This window comes from Marasmius oreades, chromosome 1 (genome assembly GCF_018924745.1).
Source record: "Marasmius oreades isolate 03SP1 chromosome 1, whole genome shotgun sequence".
In the NCBI taxonomy this organism is placed as follows: domain Eukaryota; kingdom Fungi; phylum Basidiomycota; class Agaricomycetes; order Agaricales; family Marasmiaceae; genus Marasmius; species Marasmius oreades.
The window spans coordinates 3,363,318-3,377,283 of NC_057323.1; the positions used below are offsets into that span (position 1 = coordinate 3,363,318).

The 13,966-nt window shown below is 47.8% G+C and overlaps 6 protein-coding genes across 6 annotated transcripts; 2 read left to right on the plus strand and 4 right to left on the minus strand.

Annotated features, from left to right (window-relative positions):
* Positions 1–46: 46 nt before the first annotated feature.
* Positions 47–1,169, minus strand: E1B28_001140 (uncharacterized protein; the record flags this gene model as incomplete). Its single annotated transcript, XM_043147046.1, has 4 exons — positions 47–139; positions 201–269; positions 325–481; positions 547–1,169. 4 exons carry the CDS (start codon positions 1,167–1,169, stop codon positions 47–49), a joined length of 942 nt encoding a protein of 313 aa, XP_043015751.1.
* Positions 1,170–3,659: 2,490 nt separating this feature from the next.
* Positions 3,660–4,434, minus strand: E1B28_001141 (uncharacterized protein; the record flags this gene model as incomplete). Its single annotated transcript, XM_043147047.1, has 2 exons — positions 3,660–3,748; positions 3,804–4,434. 2 exons carry the CDS (start codon positions 4,432–4,434, stop codon positions 3,660–3,662), a joined length of 720 nt encoding a protein of 239 aa, XP_043015752.1.
* A 149-nt stretch (positions 4,435–4,583) lies between these two features.
* Positions 4,584–6,412, minus strand: E1B28_001142 (uncharacterized protein; the record flags this gene model as incomplete). The annotated part of the gene is made up of 9 exons (XM_043147048.1): positions 4,584–5,039; positions 5,099–5,282; positions 5,333–5,527; positions 5,573–5,661; positions 5,709–5,829; positions 5,883–5,937; positions 5,991–6,104; positions 6,159–6,300; positions 6,350–6,412. The coding sequence occupies 9 exons, from the start codon at positions 6,410–6,412 to the stop codon at positions 4,584–4,586; spliced, it is 1,419 nt and encodes a 472-aa protein (XP_043015753.1).
* A 74-nt stretch (positions 6,413–6,486) lies between these two features.
* Positions 6,487–7,404, plus strand: E1B28_001143 (uncharacterized protein; the record flags this gene model as incomplete). The annotated part of the gene is made up of 7 exons (XM_043147049.1): positions 6,487–6,547; positions 6,598–6,653; positions 6,702–6,791; positions 6,843–6,998; positions 7,054–7,175; positions 7,224–7,260; positions 7,311–7,404. Exons 1-7 carry the CDS (start codon positions 6,506–6,508, stop codon positions 7,402–7,404), a joined length of 597 nt encoding a protein of 198 aa, XP_043015754.1. The 5' UTR covers positions 6,487–6,505.
* A 3,182-nt stretch (positions 7,405–10,586) lies between these two features.
* E1B28_001144 (uncharacterized protein) lies at positions 10,587–11,619 on the minus strand (the record flags this gene model as incomplete). The annotated part of the gene is made up of 5 exons (XM_043147050.1): positions 10,587–10,841; positions 10,896–11,180; positions 11,235–11,288; positions 11,345–11,515; positions 11,563–11,619. The coding sequence occupies 5 exons, from the start codon at positions 11,617–11,619 to the stop codon at positions 10,587–10,589; spliced, it is 822 nt and encodes a 273-aa protein (XP_043015755.1).
* A 120-nt stretch (positions 11,620–11,739) lies between these two features.
* On the plus strand, positions 11,740–13,779 carry TUF1 (translation elongation factor Tu; the record flags this gene model as incomplete). Its single annotated transcript, XM_043147051.1, has 15 exons — positions 11,740–11,794; positions 11,851–11,895; positions 11,946–12,008; positions 12,060–12,266; positions 12,314–12,670; positions 12,728–12,763; positions 12,813–12,856; positions 12,908–12,992; positions 13,047–13,072; positions 13,128–13,253; positions 13,308–13,326; positions 13,377–13,492; positions 13,544–13,614; positions 13,665–13,693; positions 13,745–13,779. The coding sequence occupies 15 exons, from the start codon at positions 11,740–11,742 to the stop codon at positions 13,777–13,779; spliced, it is 1,314 nt and encodes a 437-aa protein (XP_043015756.1).
* Positions 13,780–13,966: the final 187 nt, after the last annotated feature.

Genomic DNA, 13,966 nt, shown 5'->3' on the forward strand with positions numbered 1-13,966 from the left:
CCGATAGGGTAACGAACGCCTTTCTCGACAAGCGCCATGGAAGGGATTAAATACCGCGATTGCCAGTTGGAGAAAGCTCGGTGTGCCCTAGGCTTGCGAATTCACCCTGTCTGTAATAGGCCTCACGAAGCTTGAGAAACTGAATTCAAACTATGTTGATGACTGGTCACGGAAGGTTGAAAGGGCAACGAAACACCTACCCTTTCCTCTTCCGCAATGACCTTGTGGCTGAGCTTCTCGTTCGTGTTCTCCATATGAAGGAGTAGAGTCTGAAAAAGGGATGATTAGAGCAAAGAAGGGGGAAAAAGGAAGTAGGACCCTCACTCTGATGGAACGGCTACCCAAACCGCGATAGTTGTCGACGCGTTCAAGTGAGACGGGTTCCGCCCCCAAGAGAGTAAGTTGTTCGTGTAAGTATATGACGTACTGCTCTAGGCATTCAAGGAGCTGACGTTTCTTCTCGTGCGAGGATATACCATCTCTGATCAATCGAAGAAATATTCAGCTACTGACTGTGTCAGTTTTGAGGAGATGACGACGACAGACCTGGAAGGCTGGCCTCTGGGCAAAGCATCCATTGGTTGGAATGACTGTACGTTCCGGGGCGACGAGTCATGTTCACTCGAGTCGGACTTGGGACTGGTCGTCCCTTGGCTGTTTTTAATCTCGCAGAGTAATTCGCTGGGTGTGGGGAATGTAGAGATTATCGATGAGCAGCGGTCGATGACGCCTGTTTCGCAGTGAGAGGCGGCTGCCAGAGACGGTGACCGCACCGCGACTGAACGAACTGAATCTAGAGCAGATGGCGACTGAGAACCGAGAGTCGGAGAGTAATCAGAGTTTTCGACTTTGTCTTGAAGTCCCAAAGCCGGTATTGTTATTGGGACTGGAGCGGGGGCGTGAAGTGGTACAGGGCCTCGATAGAACGATTGGGGAGAGTAAGAGTCGCAGTGAGTCGAACCGGCATAAAATTCTGTCGACTGCCATTGTTCAAGACCCAATCCGCCATGTTCAGGCTGTTGGATCTCTGAGTCTGCGGAGACACGGGTCGAAAGAATTGGATAGGGATAGATGGGATATTCCTCCGATGGTTGAGAGTCAAAATCAGGATATTGCAATTGCAAGAAATCGTCCTGCTCTGGACAGTTGTATGAAGCCGTTGTGTACATCGAGAGCTCAGAGGTGTTGAAGGTGGATGAAGACGTCAGGAAAGTCGATCATGAAGCACCGAAGTAGCAGAGTCCCGGCTGCGCTGCCAGTGGCTTTTGACTGTTGACAGAGCCGCTAATTAAGAGAAACGGGACAAGTTCGAAGCGAGGTACGCCATGCCACGCGCAACTCCCCACGGTTCTAGCGGACTGCGCCTGGAGACTTATCGTCTTGTTTGAACTGCATGGAACATGCTGGAAAAACAATCAAATCGAATCAACTCTTGTGAATCAAAGCTGTACCAACTCTCGATGAGATCCCGCCGCAACCAATGCAACATGAACAAAAAATTCGAGAGGTACGTACCCACCCTCTTCTTAGCTTATCACACAAATCACACCTTCTTTTGCCAAATTGACAGTATCCCCTCGTCCAGACTGGTATTCAGTTTTTTATTTGACTACCCGGCGTGAATCGAGTATAAGAATCTTCGCCGTGAGCTCTTCCTCCTTCCACCTCGACAAGATGCACTCGCCAGCCACCGGTACCTACCATCTCTCCCAACAAGCCCAGATTCCCAAATGCTCTTCAGCAGCCGATTCCCAGTGCGAGATCTCCATACCTACGATCAGTATTCCCACCTTGCCAGATCATCGATCAAGGGTGCTCGCGCGCCCCTTGCCCGACTCTCAAGTGATGGGAGAAGGATTGAGACCAAGTGTGAAAGGCGCGTCGCAACAGCATCGACCGACCACAAACATCAGCCATCCATACGCCCGCCTACTCGCGAAGAAGGAAGAAGTAAAGCGACGAAAGGTGTGGAATCACGCACTTGAGAAACACATCTTCACTCCGTATGAACTGTGGGTTGGATTTTATTTTAACCCGTCGCGCGCACGCGTTTCTCACCAATGATTTGCACACCAAAAGATCGACGCTGGGAGCACCCCACAGACGCACAATATACCTCGCGAGTCTCGAGGCGCATATCGATAAACTGCACACCCAACTGATCAGGTAGAGTGAACCTCGTTGCGGTCGTAGGAGAATCTACTTACTGACCCAAGTATTTCCTATCGCAAGTCTCGGTTATTGGCCAGTAGCGTTCGACCAACTGGAGCGCTACAAGGGCCTGAATTCTAAAACCGCCAAGGTGAGCAGACCACCACTGACCGGACAGCGTGAACATTCTTAAATTCCGGGGTTTTATCGATAGAGCATGGTCGCGGGACAACAACATGAAGCTTCATCGGCGAGACTCAAGATACTCGAGCTACAGCGCGCGGTAAGTTCAAATGAAGAACAAAAGGAATTTGACACCAAATCTTATCGTCTGTGGCTTTGACCAGAACGAGAACCTGGAGAAAGAATTACTACTTCAATATAGAAACGCCTCGAAGATCATGTATCAGAATTAGTTTACTCGCCTGTTACGGGGACCCGACCGTGTTGGACTATGTAGAAACTTGCTAAGCTTACCATAATACAACCATAATTCGAGCTCACTTCCTGGAGCCATGCCAACGCCTGTGACTAAACGCCTTCGAGGATCCTTATGGCATTATGAACCATAAGACGAGAGTTTCGACATTCGCGGGATCTGCTACGCAAATTGAGATTGTGATTGGCACCTCGGGAATAGCTACTTACCATTAAGTAGTCGCCGAACCAGATTGCGTTTGATCACTTCCACTGGGCTGGATCTGACAGCAGTGAGAATTTGACGCACCAAGGACCTCCCTAATCTGGCGCTCCATCGTTCACCGTAAATGACCCTCATTGTATACAAGTGGAGCAGAAAGGCGGATTAACACCGTGGGGACCTGGACGTCATGTATCCGGATTCAGGAAATGTCAAGGCTCAAAGAGCCAATCCAGTTATCAGGTCAAAAAGTATAAGGGTGATGTAGCACGCCTCACTAAAAGGTTATTCAGAAAGAGGGGACGAAGTCGTTGCTTTCCCCTCTCACAGCGCCATCTCCACCACTGAAGGTATCTTTGTGTTTTTCGTGCGTTTGGAGAATACAATAAAATATCAAAGAACTGCAATCTTGAACCAGCTTTGCGATAGACATGCATTGCCAGGATTACTCATCTGGGTCCAAATGTCCCGTAATAGAAATATGAGCTTCCTCCGACGTCCGCCTGAACCATTGACGGGTATACAAAACCTCAAAAGCTCGAATTCTGTACTGATCAGCTTTTAGATTTGATGAGTGAACTGGCCTTCGATGTGGTCCCTATCGAACAAGCCACTGCAAGCCATCGTGCCTGAGATGGAGAGACAGAAGGAGCGCAATTTACGCTTCAAGGGTTTGGCTTTAGTAAAGAGATGGGATATCACACAGAAACAGGCACTGTTACCCTTATACTGTTCTAATATCTAGGTAGAGCAAGTGATATCACTATTTTGCTTCTTGAAGAGGTCCAGACGCACTTGTACTTCGCCTTGAGGGAACGCGCGCGACAGTCATTAAGTAAGGGCCGAGAGATGAGCGTAAGAACATACCTCAAGAGTTGTCATCATCAGTAACAGCGAATTTGTGTTTGCTTTGTGCAGCGACTGTAGTCATACCTTTGCCGCTACCAGTTACTCCCACTGTGGACACAAGATATCAGTTAAAAACCCAAAAAGCAAGTAAAGTAGTGCGCACCTTTTCCTAGAGGATTGTCCGGTGTTTTGAAGATACTCGTTCCGGCTACCCCTGCTATGTGAACCCCTTTCTTTTCTGACTTCTTTGCAAATTTCTGCCAGCTAGCTTGCTTCGCCGTCTGCTCTTTGGCCTTGGTAGCCCTAACTTCCAACTTCTTCTCGTTCTTCTTCTTTTTCCTCTCCCGCTCTTCATCCTCCTGTTGGTTAAGTTTCCGTTTGGAGGATGGGATGGATGCGCTGTAATTGGGCGGAATAGGCTTCAAATCTGCTAGCCTAACTTGTTCTGTTGTGTTGTAGCCCTTGAAAACGATACTGAAAACCCTATTGTCTGGCAAACCTCCAACAAAGGTGATACGAGCAGGATACCAACCACCATCGCCGGAGTATTTGGCAAGGCATTCGCTTCCTGCGGACCAGGTATGTGTAGGAGTGGATGTTGCAGACTTTCGAGAAGATTCTGCCTTTGAAGAAGAAGCTGCTGCTGCTTGCGCAAGTGTTGCCTCGGTTAGTTCGATGAGCTCGTTCAGCTCGTTACGAAGAGATTGAAGTTCGGTATTGTCTGGTTCCGAGGAGAGCGCAGCTTCGACGTGGGATAGCTGAACTTTGTAGGTTTCGAGGTCTGCTTGATCCATAGTATTGAGAATGGTTGGTCTGAACGAAAGATGTGGCAGAAGCACGAATTATGCCCCCGTGCTGTGGACGACTCGGGCTCGCATGCGAACAAACAAGGTACAACACTTCTTGTACATAATGCAGATTTTGATATTCGTAGAATAAAACATCAATCCCAACCACTGTCCAGCTTTATACGGCTATCTTGTTTAGCTTTGCTTCCACGGGGCCGTCCTACTCGGCGAGTACTACGCTTGGAATGGTACTTCCTCTGCTGTTGAGCGCGAGACTTCTCGAGATTGCTCGCCACCACGTCTCTGATAGTCTTCGTCTGCCGGAATCCTTTGGCGAAGGGTGAGGCAGATCGTGACCTAGGCGGGGATCTTGAAATGTCACTACAGTAGGAAGATGGTGGGTCATCTTCCAGTGTGATACTGTCTGGCCCCTCGTCTTCTCCGAGTGGGTCTAGGGGTCCGGAGAGCGTATTCTCTACCTTTTTTGCATTGAAAACTCGCGTGACTGCCACTTCTGCTTCTCCATTCTCGACTTTCTCTTCCTCTTCCTCCTCCTCCTCCTCTTCGCTGTCTTCGTCGTCCGCGCTGTCGGTTTTGACCACTTCCATGTACTGGGAACAGACGAGCTTATTAATGTCCGTCCAGATCTGGGGCTGTCAAGTAGGCTTACTTCTTCCAAATCTTTCATGTCCTTACGCGAGAATCCACTCGCTGCTACCTCCACATCCAAACGGAAACCGGTTTCGCCCTCCTCGTCTACTAAAACACGTTTGAACTTGGGATAGATCGCACTTTCGTATCTGAATCTACGCCTGAAGAACGTTCTGATACATTCAACGTCTCGGTTGAAATACCTATTCCGAGAATATTAAAACAGAGGGGGGGAACACGATATGCTACTCACCATTCCGCGTTCTCGTGTGATGTGCTGACCATCTGAGGGAAATCAATCACGACAGGATCCCCAGTCGTTCTCCGAATCAAGATATTGAATTCGTTGAAATCTCCGTGAATTAGTCCGGCTCTGGCGAACCTCACAATGAGATCCATGAGGGAGGAGTATAGCTTCCCTGGAGCCGGAACATCATCTATTTGACGACTAATTCGAGTCAGAACAATATTAAATTTACGAATCGGCACTCACAGCGGATATGAATCGATGAACTCCATCAATATACAGTGTCTCGATTGATCTATGGGCTTGGGGACCGGGAAGTCATGCTCGTACAACACCTGGATTTATATCAGTTGGTAGCATCCGATGGAACCAAATCCCACACCTTCATGAATGCCCATTCTTTCTGAGCTGCTAACCTGGACATATACATCCAAGAGGCTGATTTCCTTTTCCCAAGATAGTCCCGGTTTTGTTTGATTGTGCGGAACGACATACGGCCAAGCCTGTGTTCACGACGATGAACTGGAGAACTGTTGAGTTATGGCTGTGTACACACCGATGAAGTTTTAAAACCATCTCTTTCCCCTGAGCATCGGCAACAATGTAGATATCTGGATCACAAACGTTCACATGTTGCAGACGCCGTTGTGCGTATGAGCTCTACCTGATTCTTTCCCAACACCGATCTGATTGCCAACAGAGTTCATGGTGTCTCTTTTCGACATAGCACGCATCGCGAGGTAATCGTATCCGCCGTAAGTCAATCTATAGCCGTCGTCTGTTCTTGGCCGGACTGTCAGTAGCAGTATCACTCGAGATTGAATGAACTCACATTTTGCATTTTGAACCCTTGAGACCAAGTTTCGTTTTGCCAATGAACCAATCAGTTTATTGACACCTCCATTCCTCAGGCCCGATATTTGAGCGATGAGAATAGTTGGTACCACTTCGTGATTTTTCGACCCCATTTCGACCTTATCGAGAGGTAAGTATCAGGTAAAAGGAGGCCATAGACATACATACGGCAGTGAGAACTCGAAATTCGTCAGAGGTAATGTATCGGAGGTCAGTTGCATCGAGCTTCATTGTAAAGTTGAGATGACGGAAAGCTGGAAACTTGGGAGCGAAATTTGAGCGAAATTATTTTCATCACGCGGCGCCCAACCTGCTCTTCCACGGATGTCCGCCACAGGGTCGAGACTGGTTCGACTCGCCAACGCGGTATTTACTCAGATATATCGCGATTACTTTCTGCTAAGATCAATGGCCAGGCATCCGGCTCTGAGCTACAGCATGAGTCTCAGAAGATTCTGTTAAACAACACTGAGTTGGTGTTCGATTCACCTAAAGTAACTGAATTCTCATTTCATGATAGGTTTCAGGTTTGCGTACTTCACGCAGATGACTTGCCCAAGGTACTTCAGGAAAGCGTATGGGAAATATTTGAGCAGAATATGTACCAGCTGTGAGTTGGCGCAGTTTACTGTCCGGATTTTGGTGACGGGCTTGCTATTAGGTATCTCAATTCCGCGTCAGGCTGGAATCGCGACGAGAAAAGAGCAGAATTTTTCAATTCTTTATCTCGTTTCATCGTTTTGAGTGCGCGAGACACGACGGCTGCGTACGCCATTTTCAGATTCGAGTACGAAGAGGGCTTGAATCTCTTATATTGGTAAGGAATGTACAATCCTTGTAGTGTTCGCCAGTTTCTCAGGTTCAGCCCCTAGTTACGAACTACAGACACAAAAGTTCTATCAAAAGAAGGGTCTCGGCAAGTTTCTCATGAACGCCTTAGATTCCATCGCTAGGAAGTGGAAGATGGACCAGATCATGCTTACTGTCTTCAAAGGTACAAGACTACATCCTCTCTGCTCACAACACTCACCGGCTCCCGTAGACAATGTCAACGCTTCTCGGTTTTACAAGGACTTGGGGTTAGTTGTGCTCAACATTCTTTTGCCTTGTAGATTCGACTATGATACAGTTTTGGCCTTGACCCTACTTCCCCTACAGATGAGGACGGGGAAGACTTGGATGCCGTTGACTACGAAATTCTTTCCAAGCCAGCAAGAAAATAACATCAGTCTATGATGGGTGTTGTAGATTCCGGCTACGCGCACAGGTCTAGATGTTACACTCCGAGAATGATGCACGAGGAAACACGGTTGACGCTTGACTATCGCAAGGATGTCTATATCCGCTCGATTTAAGTAATCATACCTTTGCCATCAGACGACGTGTCTCCTGAGGTGTGAAATGTAGAATAACCGATAAGACTTTGACTAAATTGGGCTTCAACAGGATCAGGCCGGCAGTTGAAAAAAGTAGCTTTGAACTTACTCTCATTTCCTTGTGTTCCAAAAATTGTAATATCACGTTTCTTAGATACTCCAAGTTAACGTCTTCCTCGTTCTTCGAGGACGACCCGGTGTCCTTCGAAGGTCCATCAGATGAATTTGAGGACATCGAAGCTCTTGATTCGGTTGCGGTTATATCTCGAGATGTCCAGTATCCTACACCAGGATTTCGCTGGCGATCCAGTAAAGCAACTGATGATTGTATTTTGCGTAGTTCCTCGCGGAGCGTCTGAACTCGCTCGTTAATGAGCTGGCAGCTTCCGAAAATTTTTGTCACGTACCTTATTGCCCGAGCGCAACTGGGCTTCACGACCTTCTGCCTCTTTTATGATTACCTCCAGGTACTCAACCTTGTTTTCTAATTCTGCTGCGCGAGATTTGACAGAGTTCTGAAAAAATGTTGTTGCATGATTATATCATATGAAAGCCAAAGAACAATATTCACCTCATTTTCTTTCATCTTTTCGATCAATACTGCGTTCTGAGCTGTGGTCTGAGCACTTGATGTCTCTCCCGATTGCAGTTCGTCTCTGAGTCTCTTGATTTCGGTCCTAAGAGTATCGACCACACCCTCGTCCTGCTCCTTCAGGCGACTAGCAGAACCCAGCCTGCCTTTCAACTCTTCTACCTCTTTATTCTTTTCGCGGACTTTTCGGACCCATTCAATGTCACCTTCTGCTCTTTCCTTCTCCAGAGTGTTGAGAACCCGTTTAAGTTCTGATATCTTGGCTTCGTACTTGACTTCCGTGGCCGAAAGCATACGAGCGACCTCCTCCGAATTACCTAACTCTCTCCTGGACTGCCTCTCGTTCTCTTTTCTAGCTTCAACCAGTTCTTCGCAAACCAATGCAAGACGGTCATCAAGCTCTCGAACCTGATGTCTCAACTCAACATTCTCACTCTCCAACGAATCTTTCCGCGATTGCGAAGACTCCAACTCCGCTTGTCGAGATTGCAATTGCTCGAACAAAGTGTTCTTATCGCGGGTAAGCATCTGCAATCTCTCTTCCATATCGGACATCTGCGAAGTCTTCTGAGAAAGCTCTTTTGTATGAGAATTCTAGCCATATCATCAGTAGAAGTCTCCTTCTGCGTATCTTCCGACTTACCTTCACTGTAATTAGTTCAAGTTCTAGCTGGCCTTTAATGGCTGACAACTCCTTTTCATGTCTTTCCTTCGCTAGCGAAAGCTCTTTATCGAACTGACACTTCAGTCCAGACACAACCTTTTCCCGTTCTGCGTTAACAGATTCAATTTCGGCCCTCAACTTGGCTTTCTCAGCATCTTCCTTGGCTTTGCCTGCCGCATTGTGCTCCCGAGCGACTGTCAATTCTTTGACCGCATCTTCCTTCTCCTTCTCAGTCTTCACAAGTTTCTGCCGAACGGTCTTCAAGAGACTGACAGCTTTGATACGTTTTTCCTCCTCCTCTTTTGTTGCCTCCTTAGCCTTTTCAACTTCTTTCTGATGCTTTTCAACTTCCGCTCTCTGAGAAGCGAGTTGTTCCTCCCCTTGGACCGCAGATCCCTGGGAGGCCTTCAGAAGTGCGTCAGTTTCTGCAAGTTGTTTTCGAAGGCTCTCGATTTGATCGGATTGAGAGGCAGATTCGAGGCGGTGGGTGTCTCGCATTTCTTCGATCCGACCCTCTTGTCCTTGAAAGTCTTTCAGCAAGTTGAGTAATGTAGGATGGGACACAGACATACTCTCAAGTTTCCCATTCAAATGCTTGATTTTTTCTTGGGATATCTTGTGAAAATGGGTCGTTGAGGGGTAACTTGAAATATAGATCAACGTACCTCAACTTTGTGCTTCATATCCTCCAGATATTCCCGTAATGCCCCATTGTCCTGAAACGTCTCCAATGGTGTAAATTCCTTGAGGACAGCATCTGCTGCCAGCTTCTCGACCTGAAGCCGCTTAAAAGAGGTAGACACGTCTTTCGAAGAACATATATCAAATGTTGAATGCGTTCAAGAGCGATACGCACCTGTGAATCGCCTCTCTACGAGTTGCAAACTCTCTTGCAATTCTTCCACAGTCGGAGTAGAACTTGATGGATGGGCATGTTCGGGGTCGATAAATTCTTCGTTATTAGTGTTGGATGCTGGGGCGAGAGAGGCTTTGTCTATTGAGTCGTTATCCGGCAATTTGGGTGTCTCTTCTGCATTTTCAATGCTTGTGGTGTCGACTCGCGATAACGAACTGTATTCTGTGGGACCATCTCCTTCAGAATTGGAGACGGATACTTCGGCGGCAGAGGGCTTATCTTCATCCTTCGCTTTAGAATCAGTGGCAACTGTTGCCGTCGGTTGTAAAGACGTGAGTTCACCAACGGAGTGAGTGATCGCCGCAGAGGTATTCGGAGGCGATGTAGGGCGAGAGTCCGGTAAAGGTGTCGATGTGGGAGAAAGCGGATGGTCCTTTATAGTCCCAGGCAGATTGGGTGACGGAGACGCTCGGGTAGATGGGTCAGGAGTTGTTCCAGTAGATGCCTCCCCAATTGTGAAAGCTACCGCTCTCAAACGTTCTTCTAATGTAGACTTTTTGGGTGCATTGGCTTTCAACGGGCTAGTAGAACGCTGGCTGTTGGCAGTGAATGACCTTCGCAAATTCGAGAGTGCAGTTTCTGTTAATTGACTTGATGTTGGCCTTTCCTCTGCAGGGCCGGAATCTCCGTCTATGCTACTGCGCGTAGGAGGCGCGAACGTCTCGACAGCATGTCGAAACTGCGAGAACATACGACGTTGGACTGATTCTAGTGAACAGACGTGAGCAGAAACTGACAGTGAGAGGGTGGCCGCTGCTCTCGGCCCGGTGCTGGCCCATTCTCACTGGAACTGAAATCCACAAACTTAGTCAAGTGTGCTAAAATACATACTTCTAAACAAGAACTGAAAAGCTACGTCAAGAAGAATCGGCTTGTTTTCCTTTCTCATTATTCGTTCCATTGGGTAACGCAGGATCCATGGTCGGGGTGGACATGGTAGGCGTATTGCTTAGTTGCCATGCGGGTATTGAAGGTCGACCAATCAATGGCGCCGGTGAAGGGACGTTGGAAATACTGGGACCTCGGCTCATAAGAAGAGCCTTCAAGGACTTGAGCTCTTGTTGTAACTCAGCCATAGATTGCCCATGGCTTTCCTTATTTTTCTCCATCATCTGGCAGCAAGAATCAACGAAATGGGAGTGGACAACGTTCCTTCAGAAGCTCACTTTCGGCAACATCTCCCGTATGGTGTCTATTTCATCTCGAATTTCTCGCATCTCGTTGCGAGTCGTGCTTTCAGCTTGACGCATTTCGGTGACGACGGCCTCAACATCACGAACGGTTTTGTCGACTCTCTCTTTTTGCTCGTCGACAGCGCTGCGAATAGCTGTGGTCTCGGCTTGAATCTCCTTCAATAGGGCTTCGGCTGCGTCGAACTGTGCTGTGAGAGCATCCCGATCTTCCTCGTACACCGTCGCAGTTGGAGGTTGTAAATGGGGCAACAAGAATTTCTAGCCCAGGAACATTAGTACCGAATGCTCCGGCAGCTCGTGAAGGGAATTGACCTTGAATAGTGATACAGCACCATAAGCTAAGGTTCCCGAAACGACAGCACCAATCTGTTGCCGGAACGAATCAGAGGAAGACATACAAATGATACATTTTAGAGACGAACGAAGTAATCGCGCCAGTCCCACTGTGAGGCAGGATATGGATAGCCAAAACCTGGATGGGCTGCGGCCGTCTGGTTGGTGGCAGCTTGTCGAATAGCGAGGTCAATCTCAGGCGGAGTTAGACCTTTTGCTTCGAGAAATTGTATTCTCTGAGTCAAAGGCGATGCTTGGGACTACTAAAGGTTTTAGATACTTGAGTTGGGTGAAAGATGAAACTTACTTTTGGGTCTGAGAGGAAAGCGACAGCATTGCGAATGAGTTCTTCACGGTTGGACATGTTAGTGAGCGGTTGAGCCTCCCGGCAGCCTAGCCGGAAACAGCCGATGACTTCCGTTCGAAAAAAATTTGGACCGACGCGTGGGTCCAGCTCAATCCTTCACTTCCATCTACGTGCACAATGCTACGCGTAGCTGCCTGCAAGGCTCTGCCTCGCAGCTTCGCATCTTTCCCTCGTTCGTTCTCTACTGCTGTCTCCGTTCTCTTCTGAGTACTGAACATTCTACAACAGTTCTCTCATCCTCTTTTTCTAGGTTTTCATCACCTCTTACTATCGGTACGTGTCTGTTCTCCGTGTTTTCTCTTCTCTTATCTTGTGATAAACAGCCGCGCACAGAGGATATGCTTCCTTCAACCGTGAAAAGCCTCATATGAATATAGGCACCATAGGTAAGAACGCTGTTGTTAATGTCTCGAATTTCACTTTACTTATTCCTGTAGGGCACGTTGACCATGGAAAAACCACTCTCACTGCCGCCATAACAAAGGTTCTCGCTGAGAAGGGTGGTGCCACCTTCACCGACTACGCTCAAATTGACAAGGCTCCCGAGGAGAAAGCCCGCGGTATCACTATCAACTCCACTCACGTCGAGTACGAAACGGAAACGCGTCATTATGGCCATATAGACTGCCCTGGACATGCGGATTGTGCGTGCTTATCGTGCACAACATTTTGTGACGTTAATGCCCCCCAGACATCAAGAATATGATCACTGGTGCTGCTCAAATGGACGGCGCTATCATCGTGGTCTCTGCAACGGACGGGCAAATGCCCCAGACTCGTGAACACTTACTGCTGGCTCGCCAAGTTGGAATCAATAAGCTCGTTGTCTTCATCAACAAGATTGATATGATTTCGGATCCGGAAATGCTCGAGCTGGTGGATATGGAAATGCGAGACCTTTTGTCGACATACAATTTCGACGGAGAGCACACGCCTATTGTTATGGGCTCTGCACTTGCCGCATTGGAAGGAAGGAATCCAGAAACGGGAGCCAACAAGGTTCAAGACCTGCTCAAAGCTTGCGATGAATGGCTTGACATTCCTACCCGTACGCACTGTTAAGTTTTAGTTTTAATCTGATGGCGGCGACTCACCCCTTCTTAAGGTGATCTTGAAAAGCCTTTCCTCATGCCTGTTGAAGGTATTCGCAACCAGAGCCGTACACCAACAGACACTGATTCTCTTACAAGATGTCTTCTCCATCTCCGGACGTGGGACTGTTGCTACCGGAAGAGTACGTGCATCGACACATCTTTTCGAACGTAGGTGTAAATCCAATTACTAGGTTGAACGCGGCACTGCAACCAAAGGTAGTGAAGTCGAGATTCTCGGAATGGGCGAGTCTTTCAAGACCACACTGACCGGCATTGGTGCGTTGATAACTTTCCAGTCACTCCCGTTCTGGTACTCAAACTTATCTCCAGAAATGTTCCACAAGGAGCTTGACCGAGTAAGATATGGAATTACTTCCATCTCACACCAAGAGCACTGAACCGATGTGACAGGCTGAAGCTGGTGACAACATGGGTGCACTCCTTCGTGGTATCAAGCGAGAACAAGTTCACCGGGGACAGGTTATCATCGCGCCTGGATCGATGAAATCTATCAAGAAGTTCAGGGCTCAGGTTTATGTGAGTTTTGAAGTTTCGAAATGACTTCGACATCTCACATTCATTTGCTTCAAGGTCTTAACTAAGGACGAAGGTGCATTCGGCTTTTCCCTTTCAAATTCGTGTTAAGAGAATTCCGTGTAGGTGGTCGCTACACACCTTTCATGGAGGGTTATCGTCCCCAGCTATACCTTCGTACCGCTGATGTCACCGTCACCTTGAAGTTCGCCGACGGTACTCCCAGTGCTTCTGAAAAAATGGTTAGTTTTGTTCGTACTCGACATACTCAACGCCACTCATCACTGTTCTAGGCTATGCCTGGTGATAATGTCGAATTAGACTGTGAACTGGTTCATGATCTGGCTGTCGAAGTCGGCTCCCGGTATGTACTATAGCCTAGTGACGGGTGATAGCAATCTGACGAAAATCTAGATTCACTCTCCGTGAGGCACACAAAAACAGTGAGTGGTTCCACGACCTCCCTTCTCCCGACTAATGGTTATCTCTCGCAGTCGGGACTGGTGTTGTCACTAAGATTTTGGAATAAATGCTTCATCGTAGACACATTATGTGCCCCAACCCTACTCCGCTAAGAATTCCAAAGTCGTGGAGACCGGGACATGGAGAACGACGCGTTCTTTAGGTTTTTCATGTCTAGGCAACTTGTATATACATCGCTAAACGGATCCAAGATAGCGATATGACTTTATCTTATTCGCTTTATTAGTTATAGT